This window comes from Lepidochelys kempii, chromosome 2 (genome assembly GCF_965140265.1).
Source record: "Lepidochelys kempii isolate rLepKem1 chromosome 2, rLepKem1.hap2, whole genome shotgun sequence".
In the NCBI taxonomy this organism is placed as follows: Eukaryota; Metazoa; Chordata; order Testudines; family Cheloniidae; genus Lepidochelys; species Lepidochelys kempii.
This window is the reverse complement of record NC_133257.1, coordinates 32,737,257-32,755,858: the sequence shown is the minus strand read 5'-3', so window position 1 is coordinate 32,755,858 and position 18,602 is coordinate 32,737,257. Positions and strand designations below refer to the sequence as shown.

General features: G+C 39.1%; 1 protein-coding gene across 3 annotated transcripts in view; it reads right to left on the bottom strand.

Moving 5' to 3' along the window:
- Positions 1–844: 844 nt before the first annotated feature.
- NUDCD1 (NudC domain containing 1) overlaps positions 845–18,602 on the bottom strand; it is a 149,799-nt gene continuing 132,041 nt past the window's right edge. Inside the window, exons 9-10 of one of the 3 annotated variants that reach the window (XM_073330308.1) lie at positions 10,506–10,665; positions 845–5,197 (exon numbers count right to left, since the gene is read on the bottom strand). In XM_073330308.1, the coding sequence (XP_073186409.1) occupies positions 4,905–5,197; positions 10,506–10,665 (453 nt within the window). In that variant the 3' untranslated portion in view covers positions 845–4,904. Of the gene's footprint in view, positions 5,198–5,236; positions 6,999–10,505; positions 10,666–18,602 lie in introns of those variants that run through there. The other 2 variants (XM_073330309.1, XM_073330307.1) reach the window with 2 other exon arrangements.

The following is an 18,602-nucleotide window of genomic DNA, read 5'->3' as shown; positions in this document are numbered from 1 at the left end:
CATCACATGACTTGTCACAAAGGATTGATCATTGGTCTACATAAATAGATATTTTAAAATTAATCGTTTTGTTCACTTTTCTACATTCTACAAAGATGGTCAAAGGGATGGAATGCAAGCCATATGAGCAAAGTCTGAAGGAACTGGGTTTGGAAAAGAGGCGACTGATGGAGGGGGGCATGACAATAGTCTTCAAATACTTGAAAGGTTGCCATAAAAAAGATGGGAGAAAAGTTGTTCATTTTTGCCACAGAGGGCAGGACAAGAGGCAATGGTTCAAATTACAGCATAGCAGATTTAGATTAAATTTCAGGGGAAAATGTAACTGTAAGAACAGCACGACAGTGAAACAGACTGGCTAAAGAGGTTGTGGATGCTCCTTCACTGGAGGTTTTCAAAAGGAGGCTGCACAGTCATCTGTCTTGGATGGTTTAGATGTAACAAATCCTGCTTCTTGGCAGAGGGTTAGACTAGATGACCCTTGCGGTCCCCTTTAAACACTATGATTCTGTTGTGCTCTTCTCCAGTCAACTGGTACTTCAACAGCTCTTATCCCCTTCCCAATCAAAACTGGTTAGTTTTCTGCCAAAAATAAATGTTTACTACTTTCTTAGCCTTTGTTTTACACCAGCATGTCTACTCACTGGTTGAGCCAGAGTCTACATATCATACATGGCCTTTTGGGCCTATGAACCCCAAAGGTTACATTACTTGTAATCAGCATAGGGCCTGAAGATACTGTACTTAAAAAGTGCAGGCAGTTTTGTACAGCTGAAAACCTCCATAGGTGATGTTTTCTATCCAGTTGGGTGTCATGACTGGAATTACAATGCACCTCCTCCCATGTCACTAAAATTACATAAGCACATTAACAATTTTGTGAAAACAAAAAAACTTTAAAGTTTACAAAGTTTTTTTTCATTTTGATGAAGAACTAGAAATTACAACCATGAGGGCAGGAATATTGGTACAAACAGGTAAAAGGAAAAAGAGAACTGGAAACCAATGCAGTAAAAAAAATAAAAATAAAAAAAATGTACATTTGTAGTGGCCATTGAGCTCACAATCTCAAATCTTTTTGACATCCAGGTACTTATTTCTAGGTCCACTTGATGAAAGATTTTCACTCAAAGTTGGGCAGACTGTTGGCTCTGTAAACACATGTTCTCCAGTCGTTTAATGTCCTTTAGATACATCAGCAGTCCCTGAATGCTTGGAGAGGTTTCCAGTTATTTTGCCATTAGTAATGTTAAATGAAGAGACCTCTTTGTATAAATCCATTGTGACGTCCTTCACAGTCCATAACAAGCACTATTAACATCAAGATGAACTTTCTATATGTAATAAATTGTGTGTCTTACTGCTTATGAATACACCTCCAATTGGAGACACGTCCAGAATGCATGTAAGAGCACCAATGGGAGTGGACAGTGTATGGACAATATGGAGAGCTTCTTTTATATGATGCTGAACTATGCCTGGTAATGTATACTTTGTGTAGCAAAGATTACACACTGTACAATTACTTATTTCGCTACATTAAGAGTGTATTTTGCATTGTTCCTGATCATACCCCAGAAGTGTTCATTTCAACATTCTTTTACCATCAGTTTAAACGTATTATACATTTTATTTTACCTAGAACATTATACCACTAAAGATTAAAAAATGTCTTTTACAGGTTTCAATGGTAACTCTCACTGATCACATTTCTCACCTCATTATGAAAGACATCACAAGATATTCAATATTTGCAAATAGATTCAGACTGTTTTGAAATTGTTTAAATCAATTAAAAGACTCTCCATCCAATAAATTATTAATCAGAGTACTACTACTCAGCTTTGATTTTGAAATATTAAACAAAACATGACTTAACTGGAAAAATCTTTGTTTATACCCAGTTCTTTATACCTAAGATTTCTCATGTGTTAAATATACATTCAGAATTTGACCTTTTCTACTGCTTACACATACAAGGTATATATTTTTTTATACAAATAAATACATACAAACAGGATTCAGAAAAGCAGTTTCCAGTTGCAAAGGCAAACACCTGCACACACTTCTAAAACACTAAGCCCGCAGAAACTAAACAGTTTGCACACACACAAATCCCATTTGTCCACAGTGCAGTAGTTAGTGTTTGAGAAGCACAGATGCAGGTATTTGTACTCCCCAATATACATAATTCCAAAATAAGGCTGCATTGAAAAAAATCAGACCCCGAAATGCTCACTTGAATTTAACTGTACATGTCTGCTCTATTTAACAGGTTGGAGTGCCATTAGGGTTCCTGAAAAAATGAACGGCAAACTGTAATTTGGCCCCAGTATAACAAAAAAAATAAAAAAAATAAAAATGCTAGATAGTCTATAGGTAAGTGTTTATACCTACATTTATCATAGCAATTAGATCTCCCACAGAAGTAAGATAAGAGAACCGAGTCTAGAGCTAAGTAGGAGTTGGACTACTGCCATTGTAATTACATTAATATGGCTCGTGAGGAAATCTGCACCTGGTTCTCTACATCTTAGACTTTGGGATAATAAAGATTCATAGTTTTACTCAAAAAGCTATTCAAAATCCTCACTTATATGTTGGAACCAGAAAAACAACCATTTGTATATAAAATGTTAATATATACTAATTCACAATCAACTGCAGCCTTTATTTCCACCCAATACAAATATCAGATCTGCATAATGTGAAGAGCAAAACACAAACTGACAAAAGCCAGAAAAATTCAAAGTTATAGCTGCAATAATGTCCATTATTCAAACCAGCCACAGAAGTAGGAGTCAAAAAGAGTTTCAGCCTCAACTACTAATCTCGTTGCATTTGTCATTTCACAAACCTAGATCCAGACTCTGGCTTGCACAGTGCATAAATGCAGGCCAGAAAATAAAAAAACAGGCAGCAGCACTGTCCAGTGGGACAATGCTGATCACTCCAGTTCTTCCTCCTGGAAAAAGTGAGGAACTGCTCTGCAGGTCCTCTGTGACTTACAGTGAACAGAGATGCAATAAGACACAGCCAAAGGGTGAATGGATGGAATGTGCATGTTTAGGGGCATATGCATATTTGACTCCCTGTCTATGCAATGACCACTCTACGCAAATTGAGCTATGTCCCCTTGCAAATTATTCCTACTGCTTCCAGAAAGAGGCTATCCCTGGGGAAGTGAATGTAAGGATTATCATAGCAAGGATCTGGGAGCACAGCAGACTGCTTTTGGCAGAAGTCATTATGGTGCAGTGCAAACATCAGCCAGAATTTGGCCCAGGTATGGAATATCTTTGGTATTTATGTATTATAACCTTCCGAAAAAAATTAGAATGGTTTATTATGGTTTTAGCAAAAGGAAGGGCACACATTTGAAATGATAAACGGACGGGATAAAAAGTCATTTTAAACAGTTTTTTTTTAAAGTTTTATTTATGAATGTAATGTTTTAATTATTTTTAACTTGCAGAATAATACATGTTGCAGTCATACACAGCCAGGCGAGGGAACATTACAAAAAGAGCATTTGAAATAGATTATTTGCACCTATAACAGCCAAATGGGTTCCCCGACATTTTGTAAATAGCATCCACCACATTTTCTGCAGGCTGGGGCATTCATAAACAGCTGTAGCTTACAAAATGAGAGTGCTCTATGGTAGGTGCCGAGTCTCAGTCAAAACAAAATCCTGGTACAAAATCAGGTGACCACACCCCATACATTTTGAATAATGACACTCTGCTATGTCGGAGTCTGTGGTAGCATACGACAGATATAAGCCTCAGAATAAAATGAATGTAAAATGGAATTTGAAAGTGACAAATATGGCTCTGCAACTGGAAACCATTTAATTATGGATTTTTTGAGCAGAAAAGTAGGTTGATTTATATCAGCTCATCAAGGCAATTGATCTTTTAAATAATAAACAATACTGTTAATTCTTCAAAAGGACATGTAAACATATGATTCTATGCAAGTATTCTGAGTGGAATACATTTCAGGGTCCATTCCCATTGTTAACTAGTGAGCAGAGTATTCAGAAAAAGGACGAACACTTTTTTCACTTTAGTCAGTTTTGCTTCTGAGTAAATGTGACCTTGTTTGGAGCTTAGAATGTTCTGCTCCCAAGAGAAAGCTACCAAAACCATTTTAGGTTTTAAGTTTTTAAAATGTTTGAAGATTTAATGGGAGGAACAAATGTGTTTCAATCAGATTACTACAACTGCACATATATAATGAGGTTATTTGACCTGAATTAAAAAATATGCTGGAAAAAAGCAGATGCCCCAACACACCATCATTTAGCCAATGAACCATGATTTGCTAATACTAAGTGAAGACATTTAAATATAAACAGACTAAAATTTTCAAAAATAATTTAAATGGCTCTGTAAAATATCTATTATTTGGGTAAAGTGTGATCTTTGCCTTGTGTTTATGTAAGCTTGTAATAAAACAAAGACTTGTTTTATTTATCTGAATCACACCCACAGAGAGAAACTATAGCGATGATACAAAATAGAAATAAGTGAATACTCAAGATCCTCTTGAATGGCAGAACTGTGGTAGAAAAACTATATGAAAAAAACAATGCATGGATGGATCATTTCACACATGCCTCCGGTAACTGATTAAAATACTGCTAGCACAACAGAGAGTTTTCTTGCACTTTTCCATAGAATTGGAAGTCCCCAAAAAATTAATTGACAATGGAGTTGAAAAGCTTTATCCAACTGGGCACAAGTTCCAGTGAACATATTTTGGTTGTCCTTTTAAAAATTAAACAGGGTACTATGATATTTTACTTCAACAGTATTTGATTTAACTTTTTAGGTAATATCTCATCATTTCTCAGACCAATTGTGAATACATCCAAGTCAACATGACATATTGGATAATTAATTTTCAGTGTTTACCTTTATTAAAAACAAGGATTTTGTTGTGAGAACAAATAATCTCTCATTTGTAGCCTGAAAGCCCAAGATAGGATCACTGGCTTCCAGGGTTGCTACCAGCTGCTTAGCAACCTGCCCTACTTGTCTTCCCTCCTTCCTGTTGTAGAGAACTGTAGACAGAGGAGTGGGCTGTCGATAGATGAACACTCGACGCAGGCACTCACAAATAGCAGCATAGGAGTAATTTGGAGGACAAGCAGTGAATTTTTTGTCTTGCTTTGATGCTTGGACATAACCTGCAAAGCATACAGATATACAGAGGCAAGAAAGAAAGTCAGTATACATTTCAACTGTGTTTTATTCTGTCATTTCAGAATCCTGTGCTTGTATTTTAAAACTAATACACAAAAGGTCACAAAAAGATAAAAATATACATAAAGGACAATTTAGTACTAATGGCTCCCTTTGACATCTTAACATTTATCTCTGACACCTCTATGCATGCCCCTCTCTATGCCTGAAGACCTGTTCTTGACAGAGTCATTCTTCCACTGTCTCCTCCTCAGAACATACTTCTTCAGTGAGAACTAAAAAGCCTGGTACCACTTCCCAAAGAAGTGAGAATAAAACAGCTATTAGCAAAACTCTAAACACCACACACCGTATTCTTCAAAAACATACAGCACTTACTCTTGGAATACCAAATACTAAAATATCATCTATAGGCTACATCTGAAAAAAATTTATTCTTCAAAACCATGAGTTAAATTGAGTTGGTTCTTAAAGAAATGTAGCACCCTGTGTCACACTGTTTTTGCCCCAACTCATCCTAACAGTAAAACACAGATCCACCAAATTCCCCATAGAGATACAACTTACTGAATTATTATGCACAGGCTACATCAGGGGCTGAAGAAGAAATATATTCCATCACTGAATAACATGGACAACTGCCCTCTTTCAAACTGATTGCCATCCAATATTGTTTCAAATGGGAGTGAGGCTATAGGGCCGGTCTCAGCAAAATGAGCTACCATCTTCCAAGGACAGCTTGGCTTCACTCTCATTAGAAACAATGTGAGGCAGTGGCCATTTTGAAAAAAAGACAGTTCTGTTAGTAGCAGGGACACATTCTATTTCTTCCTGTTCCCCTAAGGTGTCATTACAGGGCATAGTTTAGGTTGTTTGGGTACCTTAGCTATGTATTTCCATACCTTAACATATTTAGATTTATTTTATGTTTAACCCTAACTCAAAACTTCCTGGGTTTATAAATGCTTGTTTTTTGGAATAAATACAACATTCCTACAATGTCTGTATTCTTAAGTTACTGATATTTGCTCAATCTTAACTCTAGTTTAACACAGTTTTTATCTGGGAATAACTTGTTACTACTAAGCTAGACAGCCAATGGCACAGATAAGGAGCCAAGGCTGCTCCAAGGAGTAGCCTAGCCCAGCCCAGCCCAGCCCAGGAAAAGTTTTAATAAAGAGTGTTAGCTAATACATTTAATTCACGTATTTTTAAATCCTAGTGTAGACAAGGCAAGTCGGGTTTAAAAACAATCCAGAGGGCGAGGGAGTCTAGAGCCAATTGCTACCATATCATATGTTGAAATATGTCTTGGCCTGTTTACATTGGGGCTTAAAAGTAAATGAACGTATTTTAATTAACAATTTTTAAATGCCTTATTTTTCAGTCTAGACCAGTGGTCTCCAAAGTGGGGTGCGCGCACCCCAGGGGGTGTGCAAGACCATCCCTGGGGGTGTGCGGCAGGAGGAGCGCCGCCAAAGAAGCGCCACTGGCACGCCGGCGGCAGCTCGGCTCTCACCGCTCCGTCTTCGGCGGCAGCTCGGCTCTCACCGCTCCGTCTTCGGCGGCAGCTCTTCTTTTTTTTTTTTACTTCCCTATACCTGGCCTTGGGGGTGCGCGATCCAAAAAGCTTGGAATCCACTGATCTAGACATAGCCATGGCAGCTACATGGGGCTGGTAGCAGAATACAGACTGCTGAGCAGCCAGGAGAGAAGGAAGAGAGGCCTTCAAGTCAGCCACGGATTTAGAAGGGCAAGACCAAACACTCCCATCCTTCCATCCAGCTGCAGTAATGAGAGGGGAATAAAACAAGAGTTACTTGTAAGTGTGTGTGGGGGGACACCCTCAAAAAACAACTTTTTCTTCACAGATTCAGAGAGCTCAAAGCCAGAAGAAACCATTAGATCAACTAGTTTGAACTTCTGCATATCACAAGCCATTACATTTCACCCTATTACCCCTGTATTCAGACCAGTAATTTGTGTTTGGCTAAAACATAACTTCCAGAAAGGCATCCAGAGATAGAGAATCCACCGCTTCCCTTGGTAGTTTGCTACAATGTTTAATCACCCTCACTAAAAAAATTGTGCTTTATTAGGGATGCAGGGACATGGACAATCTTTACCACACCTCACACACATACAACGGTGACTACTGCAAGGAGAGGGAGTGAAGGCATTGTTCTTTTGACTCTACTTTGCACAAAGAGGAAGATTTGGCCCGCAAAGGATCACAATTCTCCAATCACTCTCTATGTACTGTGGGACTAATTTTAGACCAGCAATGAAAATAGGGAAAAGAAGAGAACAAAACTACAGGCATTGTGTTAGTGAATAAGATGAGCACCGTGGATCCTTTAAAACTACCTTCTTTATCCCACAAGATGCTCACTTACTACCACTGGCTCTAGCATGATATTTCTAATGTTTGGTTGTAGATAAAAAAGGTGGTGACGTATGTCTTTTCTGGCAAATAAAAGGTAAACTAGATTAGCACAGAAGTGTAAACTTCAACATGGTACTGTAAATGATAGTACAGTAAGGAGGAAAATGTGGAGGAACAATGATGTTTTTACCCCCACAAGCACAGAAAGCTTGAAGAGGAATTTTAATTTTCTTCCATTTATTTCCAAAATTATAGAAATATTGGTGCACCTAAAGTCTTAAAACAGTATTAATGATTAATTGTAAGATGCTTAAAATTAATCACTACTAGTTTGGAAAAAGATTTGCCTTGTCTTTTTTTTAAGCATTATAAAACCACTTTGCATACAAAAATAATGACAAATATACAGACTGAGTGATGACAGTAGATTTTAAAGGTACTTGAAGCCTAATGTGACATTAAATCAAGGTAAGAGGCTGATAAAAAGATAGTTCAAGTACAAAACAAAACAACAAGTACAAAAAGAAAAGAAAATCAGGTATGGGAGTTGAAGTCCCAAAGCAGACAACAAAAGCAGTCTGGTCTGATTAGGTAGGCCACTATCCAGAACACGTGTGTTCTCAGACTTTGCTGAAGCTATAATGAAAGTGAAGGATTTCTTAGCTTCTCTCACTGATTTAATGTGGGCTTGCATCAATGCCCCATGTTTACTGTACTGAGATCTAGTCTCTTCTGCCCTCCTATTTCATCTGTTGGAAGTCATTCATGAGTCACGATGACTAGAACAAACGATGTGAAGGCAAGAGGCAACCACGGGAGCAGTGTTCTGAGGCCTGCTGCATTCTACTAGCTTATCAATACCCTAGTCAGGTAGTTATTCATTGTTTCCTAGCAGCAAGTCCTGGAAATCTATGGGATTCATAAACTTGCAAGCATGCAACAACAGTTATGTCTGCCTCTAACTGGAGGTGCTGGGACAATAGTTTAGGCGTTTTTCCTGTGGTTCCAGCACACTCACTGAGGCAGAAAATAAGATCCAGAGACCACTGGGAGGGATCTTATAGTTATCACAGTCTATGTGAAATCTTGTGCTTGACCAATTTTGATGGCAACAAGATATACAGATCTCAGAGCTACAACCCTTAGATTCAGAAATAGAAACCAGATTCAAAAGGCTGAAATACAAGAAGAGGTATTTTATTAATAACTGGTTAATAAACTAAAGGACAACATTGGCATAAGAGCAAACGGATATAAACTGGTCATGAACACATTCAAGCTAGAAATAGAAGAAGGTTGCTAATCATCAGAGGAGTGAGGTTCTGGAATAGTCTTCTAATAGGAGTTGTGGGGGCAAACAACGTAATTGCTTTTGAGAGAGCTAGACAAATTTATGAGTGCAACTGTATGACGGGATTGCTTGTGATGGTAGGGGGGTAGCATTCAGCAGCCCTGGGGCTTACTTCTGGTTTATGTCTTATGTTCCTAAAAGCTCATGTTTCAGTTGGCTATCTGCAAGGGTAAAGAAGGGATGTTTCTCTCCCCGCAGTGTATTCTGAGATTTTTCTTTTTAAAAGGTCTCTCTGTGATGCATTAGGAATGGCTATGTTTGGAGATGGGACATAGGCTGGAGAAGGCCAAAGCTCTAAGGTGGCACCAAGCAGGTTCTTGGTTTGCTGGGATTCTTGCTCACATGATCAAGACCTAATTGATTGCCATGTACAGGTTTGGGAAACAATTCTCCCCCAGGTCAGATTGGCAGTCACCTTAGGGAGGGGCTCTGCTTTCCTCTGCAGCCTGGAGTGCAGGTCACTTGCCAGGATTATCTGAGTATATTACACTTAATCTGTTTCCTGCCATTGTGGGGTCTTGTGCACCTTGTTCCTTCCTATTTTCTGCCTGTGGCACATAATAGGTCTAGTCTCCTGTGAGCTGTAATACTTTGGTCTAATTTCAGCTTCTGGATGGTGTTGATGGCCCGTGAAACACAGGTCAAACTAGATGACCTGGTGGTACCTTTTGGCCTTGAACTCTATGACCATGATGTCTACAGACCAGCAGCCAGATAAAAATAGCCAACGTGTAAAAGATGAACAATATCAGTCTCCTTGCTGCTAAGGTTAATTATTTAAAAGAAAATTACACAATGGTTACTAAGACGAGCCTTTATTTTAAATGTGAAAAGTTGAAAAATAATATGAAATGTGAATGTGAGGCTACTTGGCCTGTCACGAGGTACTTAAAGAGTCACCAGACTCTGAAGACCACTTGTTAAAAATGTATCTTACCATGAACACATTACATCTGTACTCTATGCCCTGCACTAGATGCCTGCTGGTTTCTGGTAGCCTTAAAGGTGCTGGTTGTGAGCTAAAAAGCTTGAAATTGCTTGGGGCCTACTTACCCAAGAGACTACCTCTTTTCCTGGGCCATATGGCCACAGCTGAGGTCAGCAACGGTACTCAAGCTGAAAAATCTCATTATAAAAGGGAGCGTCTTTGACTGTTGAGCTCCTTCCATGATCTGAATAGCCCAAGTCTGTTGACATTTAAGGCCCATCTCTTCTCCCTAATATTCTGTCAAGTATTCTTAAACCTCTTGTTCACATATTAATAAACATTTAGTTATGAAGAATGATGCATCGACCTCAATGTTCTTGTGATTAGATAACCTTTTTAACTTCTAAGCTGATCTTCTGTCAAGGCACGCACATTACCTATAACTTCTGTTCTAGTATTTCTAAAATTAATCCAACATTCTCTTATCAATAGAATTAATGCACTAATCAATCAAAATTTAGTTAGAGTATCTCACGAACAAAACATAGATCTAATGGAAATGAGATGGCAAAACCTTGAGTATCATTTGTTAGAAAGAGACAGGCCACTGAGCAGTTCATTCCATACCTAAAGCGTTGAAAGTTGCAATGTGCTCCCACATACTGTCCGGTTGGTCAGAGCGTGGCTGCCAGAGAAGAGCATCAATATCATGCCGCAAACAGAAGCAAGGCATTTCTTTGGGATTCACCACTGCTGAGAAGAGATACTGGTTGCTTCCAAGATTCACCTAAAAAAGAAATTAAATAAATCTTGAAGATGAATTCAAAAATTGCAAAATACTCACAATATAAATAGCAGCAGATTTTCTGTACAGTTAAGACACTGGCTATAATTTTAGGCCCCGGGAATGTTTTCTTGCAGTACTGTATTACTGAAACATATTTGTTTGGAATGTTGTTGTAGCCATGTTTGGCCCAGAAGATATATATGAGAGAGAGAAAAAAGAGAGAGAGAGAGAGAGAGAGAGAGAGAGAGGGTGGATGAAGTAATATAATTTAATAGACCGACTGCTGTTGGTGGAAGAGAAGCTTACAAGCTTTGCAGAGCTCTACAGCTTGACGGTCTCTAGGGTATGGGTTCTCCAGCTGGGTGTTGAGGCACTCAGGATGGGGTCACAAAAAGGTTTCAAGGAATAATTTCTATATAGTTAACTGGGACAGGGCTGTTGCCCCAGTATGGAACAGATTTGTAAGCACTGATATTGTTTGTTTAGTACACTGAAAATATGAAATTCAAGCCATTTAATTTTATTGACTCAGTTTGATCATAATTATTAGGTTTCAGACCACAGCCCTAATTATCAGGACAAATCCTATTCACTTTCCACGTGAGTGATTCCCAGTGACTGCTGTACGATGGCTTGTATAAGAAAAGCTCGTAGGATTCATCCTAGTATCCTATCTAAACACAACACCACACAATTAAATGTCGCATATCACTTTAATTTACTATGAAACAGTCTTCTCGGATAATTAACAACAAGATGCTTATGTAGCACTAGCTACCAAATCCTCAAGAAGGAGGTTAGTATTATATGAAAAAGGGAAAGTAATTAAGTGACATGGCCAAGGCCACTGAAGGATTAGCAGGCAGGAGTTCCTTGTTCCCAGTGTGATGCTCAGATCACACCTATATTTTCTAGAGGAATAAATGTACTTGAGATCTCCTTTACACCTGAAAATATTTTCACACTGCAAGAGTATAGCAGTTGTTGCTAAATTAAGATACTTTGAATTATTGTAATTTGAAGCAGGTGATGGAGATGTGAGATTGCTACACCTGGTTTCAGATCTTGCTACAAGTTTATTAGTATTATTACTCCTCTAAGCAGGTTCTGAATGATGTTGAATCTCATAGATTAGTAGTTTGGTAAGGGCAGTGCCCCCAGTACCTGGATTTTTACATTGATTGTTAATTATTTGTATTGTGGTAGTACCTAGAGGCCACAGCGCCATTGTGTGGGCACTGTACAAAAATATAACAGAAATGGTCCATTCCGCAAAAAAAACTTACATTCTAAGGATAATATGAAACATAGCACATACATATAGCAGATGGAGAACTGAGACACAGAGAGATTAAATTATTTGCCCAAGGTTATGCAGGAAGACTGCAATAGAGGTGGGAACTGAACCCAAATCTTGTAAGTCAAGCCTCAGCTACAAAGCATCTTTCCTTGGACAGCAGCTCCTCCTCCTCGACAGCTGCTTCCATAAGCATCCAGGCTCTTCAGATGTATTAGCAGCTGTAAAAGATGTGAAGTAACCCTAGCAGTCAACAGGGGCTTACTGCAACAAGAAGAACAGCAAGGACAGATTTCCTAGCCATCAACAGGCAAAGAGCTGCCAGTATGGCTGGAGTCAAGAGCATCAATCCGGTACTTTATGGAGACTGGGCAGTGAGATGTAAGAAATTATATTTTTACTAAGGGCTGAAAATGTGCTCAACACTGGGCAAGATGGGAAGTCCAAGTAGTCTATGCTCCAAAAAAGTTGACAATCTAGCAGACGGAAGGGTGTCAAGTAGCAAAGCAGAAACAAGCAGACCAGTCGCAGTGGATACCGAGCAGCACAACAGAGCGTCACAGAGAGATGTGTGTAGGAAGTGGGGACTGAAATGAAAAGAAGAAAATGGCAGGGAGAAGTTTTTGGGAAAAGAAATTAATTAGATTTTTCAGGTTTTACTAACTGTAAACTTCAATTCACATAATTAGAGATGTGCTTTGATTTTAACATTACCTATACATGTACAGATTAACCAAGCACTGTAACTGTATCTTTGAAATTTCTAGGGTCCCTATCCCCATGGTATCTTAGAGCTACAATTGCTAGAGATAGTGTGGGATCACAAATGGGATCAAGATCTATTAAATAGTCTCTCAGGAAGTGGCCCACAGCCCTACGATCAGAGAATTTGTGTGATAATACACATGCACTCCACACCTACCTGGCTCTCTATGACAACTCTTAGGGTTTCTTGTAGCCCCTACTAACCCCTATTTATCTTCCTGAGGTACTGATAATGCAACAACCACTGTGACATCTACAGTAAGCATCTATTCTGTGACCCAAGTACTGCTCGGTCTGTGGACTCCAATCGTTAGCACTCTGTCCTCTAAGGCTAAAGCCTCCATCATTCCAACAGACTAGCAATCATCTCCCTCCACCTACTCCAAAAATAATCAACAGACCAACCTCAATTCTAATTCGCAATACACAAGACATTGTAAGAAAAGAAAGAAACCAACACAAATAAAAACAGTTCACTCGTGCACAGAGGCTGCTGCAGGAACCAATGTTACCTATAAGCAGGTAAATATATAGTGTGTGACAGTCCTTACCTGTTCAGCTGGTGTCACAGTGCAATTTGGTGGATCTTTTCAACAGAAAGTTAAGTACATTAGATTTTTCACCTAGCAAATGTGACCTTTAAATCAGTTTTTCCATGTATAAGGAATATCCCTGCATCTCTCCGCTAATCAGCAGCATGCATGAAAGATAGCCCATGTTTGATAGCACAGCCAAACCTCAAACCTGATGCCTAAAGTTAAGTTCCTAAATACATATTTAGCCCCAGAACCTGCACATAAATTGACTTCAGAGGGCCTCCATGCAGGTGCGGGGGTGGACCTATACAGTCAGTCAGGTGGGTATAAAAAAAACAAATAAGGGGATAAGAGAGAGAACCAGGATAACAGTGATAGGAATGTCTCACATAGATTATACATGTATACAAATTGAGGGCCCAAGTGCTTGTTTTTAACAAAATCAGAAAGGTACAAAGAAAGCAGATAATCCACCCTTCTGGCAATCTGCCTTGCCATTGTCAGTTGGCCCCTCAACATAAGCATCTTGGTAGAAGTGCGTTTTGAGGAGGGATTTGAAGGGGATAGGGTGCTGGCTTTCCAAATGACTTCAGAGTTCTATTTGTTAGCCTTGCACCTCTGAGTACAGATACCTAAAAACAGATACTATGATGTCAGGGACTACATAAGCACTTAACAAGAACCTACACTTTATTTGATATCCAGTAACCACTAACAAATCACTGAAATGAAATCCAGCTCAAAACACTAATTTTGTCTGAAATGGTGGTATGCAATTATGCAGAATAGTTTTAAATGTCACATCTGGGCTATCACTATGAATGTCTATTCTAGGAGGGAGTCCCCTACCTCTTCCCTCACAGAGGAGGGGGAGGGATAGCTCAGTGGTTTGAGCATTGGCCTGCTAAACCCAGGGTTGTGAGTTCAATCCTTGAGGGGGCCATTTAGGGATCTGGGACAAAAATTGGGGATTGGTCCTGCTTTGAGCAGGGGGTTGGACTAGATGACCTCCTGAGGTCCCTTCCAGCCCTGATATTCTATGACTCTAACCCTGTTAGACTGGCTTTCCTTCCAAAAAACAAGCAGTTTTAAATATATGTAAATACCATCAATTTCTTCCCTTTTCCCAGAATTTAAAGAAGCTCACTGAACATTATAAGGATCTTATAATAATAAAAGACAAATAGTAAACCCTCACTATGTTTTAAGCTTAAAATGTTTTTTCTATGCAGTCTGATGGCTTGTGGAATTCAAACAATTACTCTTTTTCCAGAAGTAATTGTAGTATTTTGAAAGACGTGATCAGTGATGTTTAAGATGGTTGAGACATATTATTGTATTTCAGCATGGCAAATGGCACGACATAAGTATATAATTTGCATGGAATTGACATTTCTATGACTAGATCATTTGGATGCATGGCGTATACTTGCAACCAGCTACTTCGCAAAAGGATTATCTCACACTATTATCCAAAAGAAGCAGAAACAACCAAACAGAGAAAAGAATTATGCAAGTTTGAAGCAGTCATGGGTTTGCAGCAGCAGGAACCAGATGAATCTAGGAGGGAGGCCCCTGCCTCTTCCCTCACACAACCCTGTTAGACTGGCTTTCCTCCCAAAAATCTATGCAAGACATCTCACGTGACATTCAATCATACAGGCCACACCTAACATAGTCCTGCAGTCCAGATTGAATATTAGGTGTTCAGTTAGGCACAAGTAGCCTGCATTTGTGGCTCATGGACATCAGAGGCCACTATGGGCCCAGTACTGGATATGGGGGGGTGGGGGTTTGAAAGCTGGGAGGAGCCATCAGGTAGGAGCACGGACATAAAGTGAAGAGGGGTAGGGTTGAGTGCTGCTAGGGCTTACCCATTCTGCAAATCAGCCAGCACCCCTCGATACTCTCTCCAGCTTCCACCCAGCTCTCAGCCACTCTACCCAGCTACCTTCAGCTTTCCCCAGACACCTTCCAGCTCCATGAACTCTACCCCCAACCACACTCATCTCTCCCCAGCTCCTCCCGGACACCTCCACAAACCCAGCTGTCTTAAACTTTCATCTTCCTTATCCCCAGACCTCTGACCACCCTGCTCTCCCAGTTGCTGAGCCTGTTCTAATCTTTCCCACTGGACAATCCTAGTCATCCCAAATTTCTAGTTTGACACTACCACAAACCCAGCTGCCCTGGCTTTCCAACTCCAGAGAGCCCCTATCCAGTACCCATCTATGTCCCAGACACCCTTCAGCATCTATTCACTTGCCACGTTTTCTGCAGCTCCTTGTCCTATTCCCACCACTACTTGGGGCAGGATGTGTTGACCGTAAACTGAAGTGTATGGTTTTATACAAATTACTTGGGTAACCCACATGCTTTATCTTGCAACATTTGACTTTGTTTCTCCAGGGGAAGGGAAGTGAAGCAGTGGGGGAAGAGTCATGAATATTAGTTGGACATTGTGTCTTTGCACACGTACAAAGAGCAGGGTAGAGCAACTCAAAAAGACCAGAAACTGTCAGTACAGGAAGTTACCAGTAGTAACAGTAGTTCACTAGACATGCTCAGTAGCTCTTCTGAGGCCGAATGGCAAATTTTCATTCTGGGAAACCTACCTGTCAGGTCATACCTTAATCATCCTCTGAAAGCTTAATCACCCAGACAGCAAAGAGGCAAAGGTTAGAAATGGAGATGTTAAAAATAGCTCTTTAGAATTGACCTGCTGATTGATGCAGGACAATTGTGTTGCTGAGAGAGCTGGAATGCTGTGGAAATCCGCAGACTGCTTCTTCGCTGACAGGGTTCTGAAGTGTTTGAAAGGATTGAGATACTGCCATTTCTCAAGGTCTGATGAGTCCAGGTCACACACTACATACTATGGTCACACTGTGAAGACTGAGAAAGACAAGATCAGAGGGCAAATGCGTTTTGATGTGTGTGCTAAAGTATAGAAAATGTTATGTTGAAACTTCATATTTGAATATATGTAACAGAAACAAAGGTGGAGATTCTGTATTAGGAACACCAGTAGATTTATTGTCCAATAGCTTTCCTTCAAAGTTATTCAAAGTATTATTATTAAAATGTGTTCTGTGTACATTAAATGTGTAACTACAAAAGTGTATAGTACTATTTGAAATTGACTGGGAGGTATTAACACTTATTTATCAAGGATTTACTTACAATAGCCCTGAGGATTAACTGTGCATAATAGTTTTCAAAAAGTCCTGAAAAGTCAGAACTGTGCTTCAGCAGGAAGTTAAGTTGAGATACAGGAAGAAAGGGAATGTAACAGTTATGCAGAATATTGCCCGATCATCCCCATATCCCTATAACATTTGCAAATACACAAATTATTCAGCGAGCTAATTTACATATGTTGAAATTATTATTCATGCAGGGTTTTACCACAACACTAATTTAACCATAAATTCCTTTATTAAATTCAAAGGCTGAATGGTATTTGTACAATTGCCCTAAACGTGCTAAACAAACCTAATAAATAAGTGATTTTCTACATCCAGATAGAAACAAAACATTTATAAGCATACTTACAAATGGACTAAACCCAGAGGTGTTTAGACCCATATTGGTTGGCTCCAAGTTGACCAGGCAGGTATTAGCAATGAACCCTATAAGAGATTACTTTTTTATATACCCTTTAACACACAATTGATGGCATTGCCAATTACTGATGTCAGCTAAAAAACAATTTGAGACCGTTCATTCTTATTTCCAGTCTTAATCCAGATAAGATTTTCAACCTCTTATTTTTCCAAGGCCTTTCCTCCTTATATCATCCCCTCCTTCTTGCTGACCAACAGCTTTTCCATTGCAGCTGGGTTCACATAGACCCTAATTTTTCAGACAGCCCTGCTATGTGAGGTGGGAAGATCCATAAAGGCTCAACCTAAGACAATTTTTTTGTCTTACTTAAAACCATCTGCAGTCACCCCTATTGGTCAGAGGCATTCTTTTTAGAAACTTCCCTTTATTTCATGAGTTATGCTTGTGAACCAGACAGCCTCCCTACTTTATTCCATCTGGCGTTACAACTCGTTACATTCAAGGACTTTCTTTTACTTGCTGGTTAGGGCCTTTCTTTACAACACATTCTTTTACGCTAACTTTAATTTTATATTTATTATACAAAATATTTGCAAATAATTTGCACAAAATTTGGTGGGGGAAGAGAGGCAGTGGCAGGAACCACACAATGATTCTAGATGTAAGGAGCCCCTGCTGGGAAATCTTTTTGTACCATCATCAATCCAAAAAGTTTCCTTTTTCTTCCGTCACTCCACACAAAATTAACTATCTTCAGAGTATCAGATCACATAGCATGCCCAAAGCCTATCAATGCCAGTCCTGTTCTGACACAGCTACTCCCTCCACAGCAAGTAGCCCTGCCTTTCATAGCAAAACTAGTCCCTGTTGACTTGAGAATGAGACAAACTGAAGTTTCCGGTCCTGCACTGTGATAACATACTGGGTTGTCACTGGCCTACCGCTGGCTATTGCTGTTGATAAAGCTAAAGGAGCATGGAAGAATCAGTAACTTTTACCTACTAACTTTTAAAGCAAGCAGCCAGTATAATTCCTTATCGGGAAGTTGAATAATTCTATTTGAGTTATATATGACAAATGTTATTTTTAAACCTACAAGTTACAGGACTAAATTAGAGTACATTCAGTGGAGGCTAAGGGCTAGCACTCTAAATGATGACATCTTGTATGATGTTTTAAGAGAAAAATATCAGAAAACAACTGAAGTTACAATAAAAATTTTCTTACTGAACAGATTTAATTTATGGTATGTACACTTAAATATAATGCAAAGTGGGGAATGTCCTTAAATATTTTGTTTTCTTAATTTTACCCAACAGCAACAAGTTGAATAACATTCTAAGGCTATGTCTGCATCAGGAATACAGGAATACCTGTATAGTATATCAGCAAAGTGCTACTAGTGAAGAAGCAACTTCACCAACAAAGCTGTGCTTTGCAGAGTTATAATAAAATCACCCCCCACAATTAAAACAAGCTATACCAGTAAAAGTGCAATTTTGCTGGTATAACTGTGTCTACAGTAGAGGCTTCTGAAGGCAAAACTATGTCAATTAGGAATCAGAGCTCATCATTGTCCTGACCAGCATAGCTGTACTTACAGAAATCAGTAGTGTAGACATAACCTAAGATAATGTTTCACAAAAGTTCTACCTCTCTAATGAGCACAAAGATATACAAAGCTTAATATTTTATACCATCATCTAATTACAGGTGAACAATAACTATCATTCATATCTCTGTAAAGGAATTCTGATATTCCCCTGAATCAT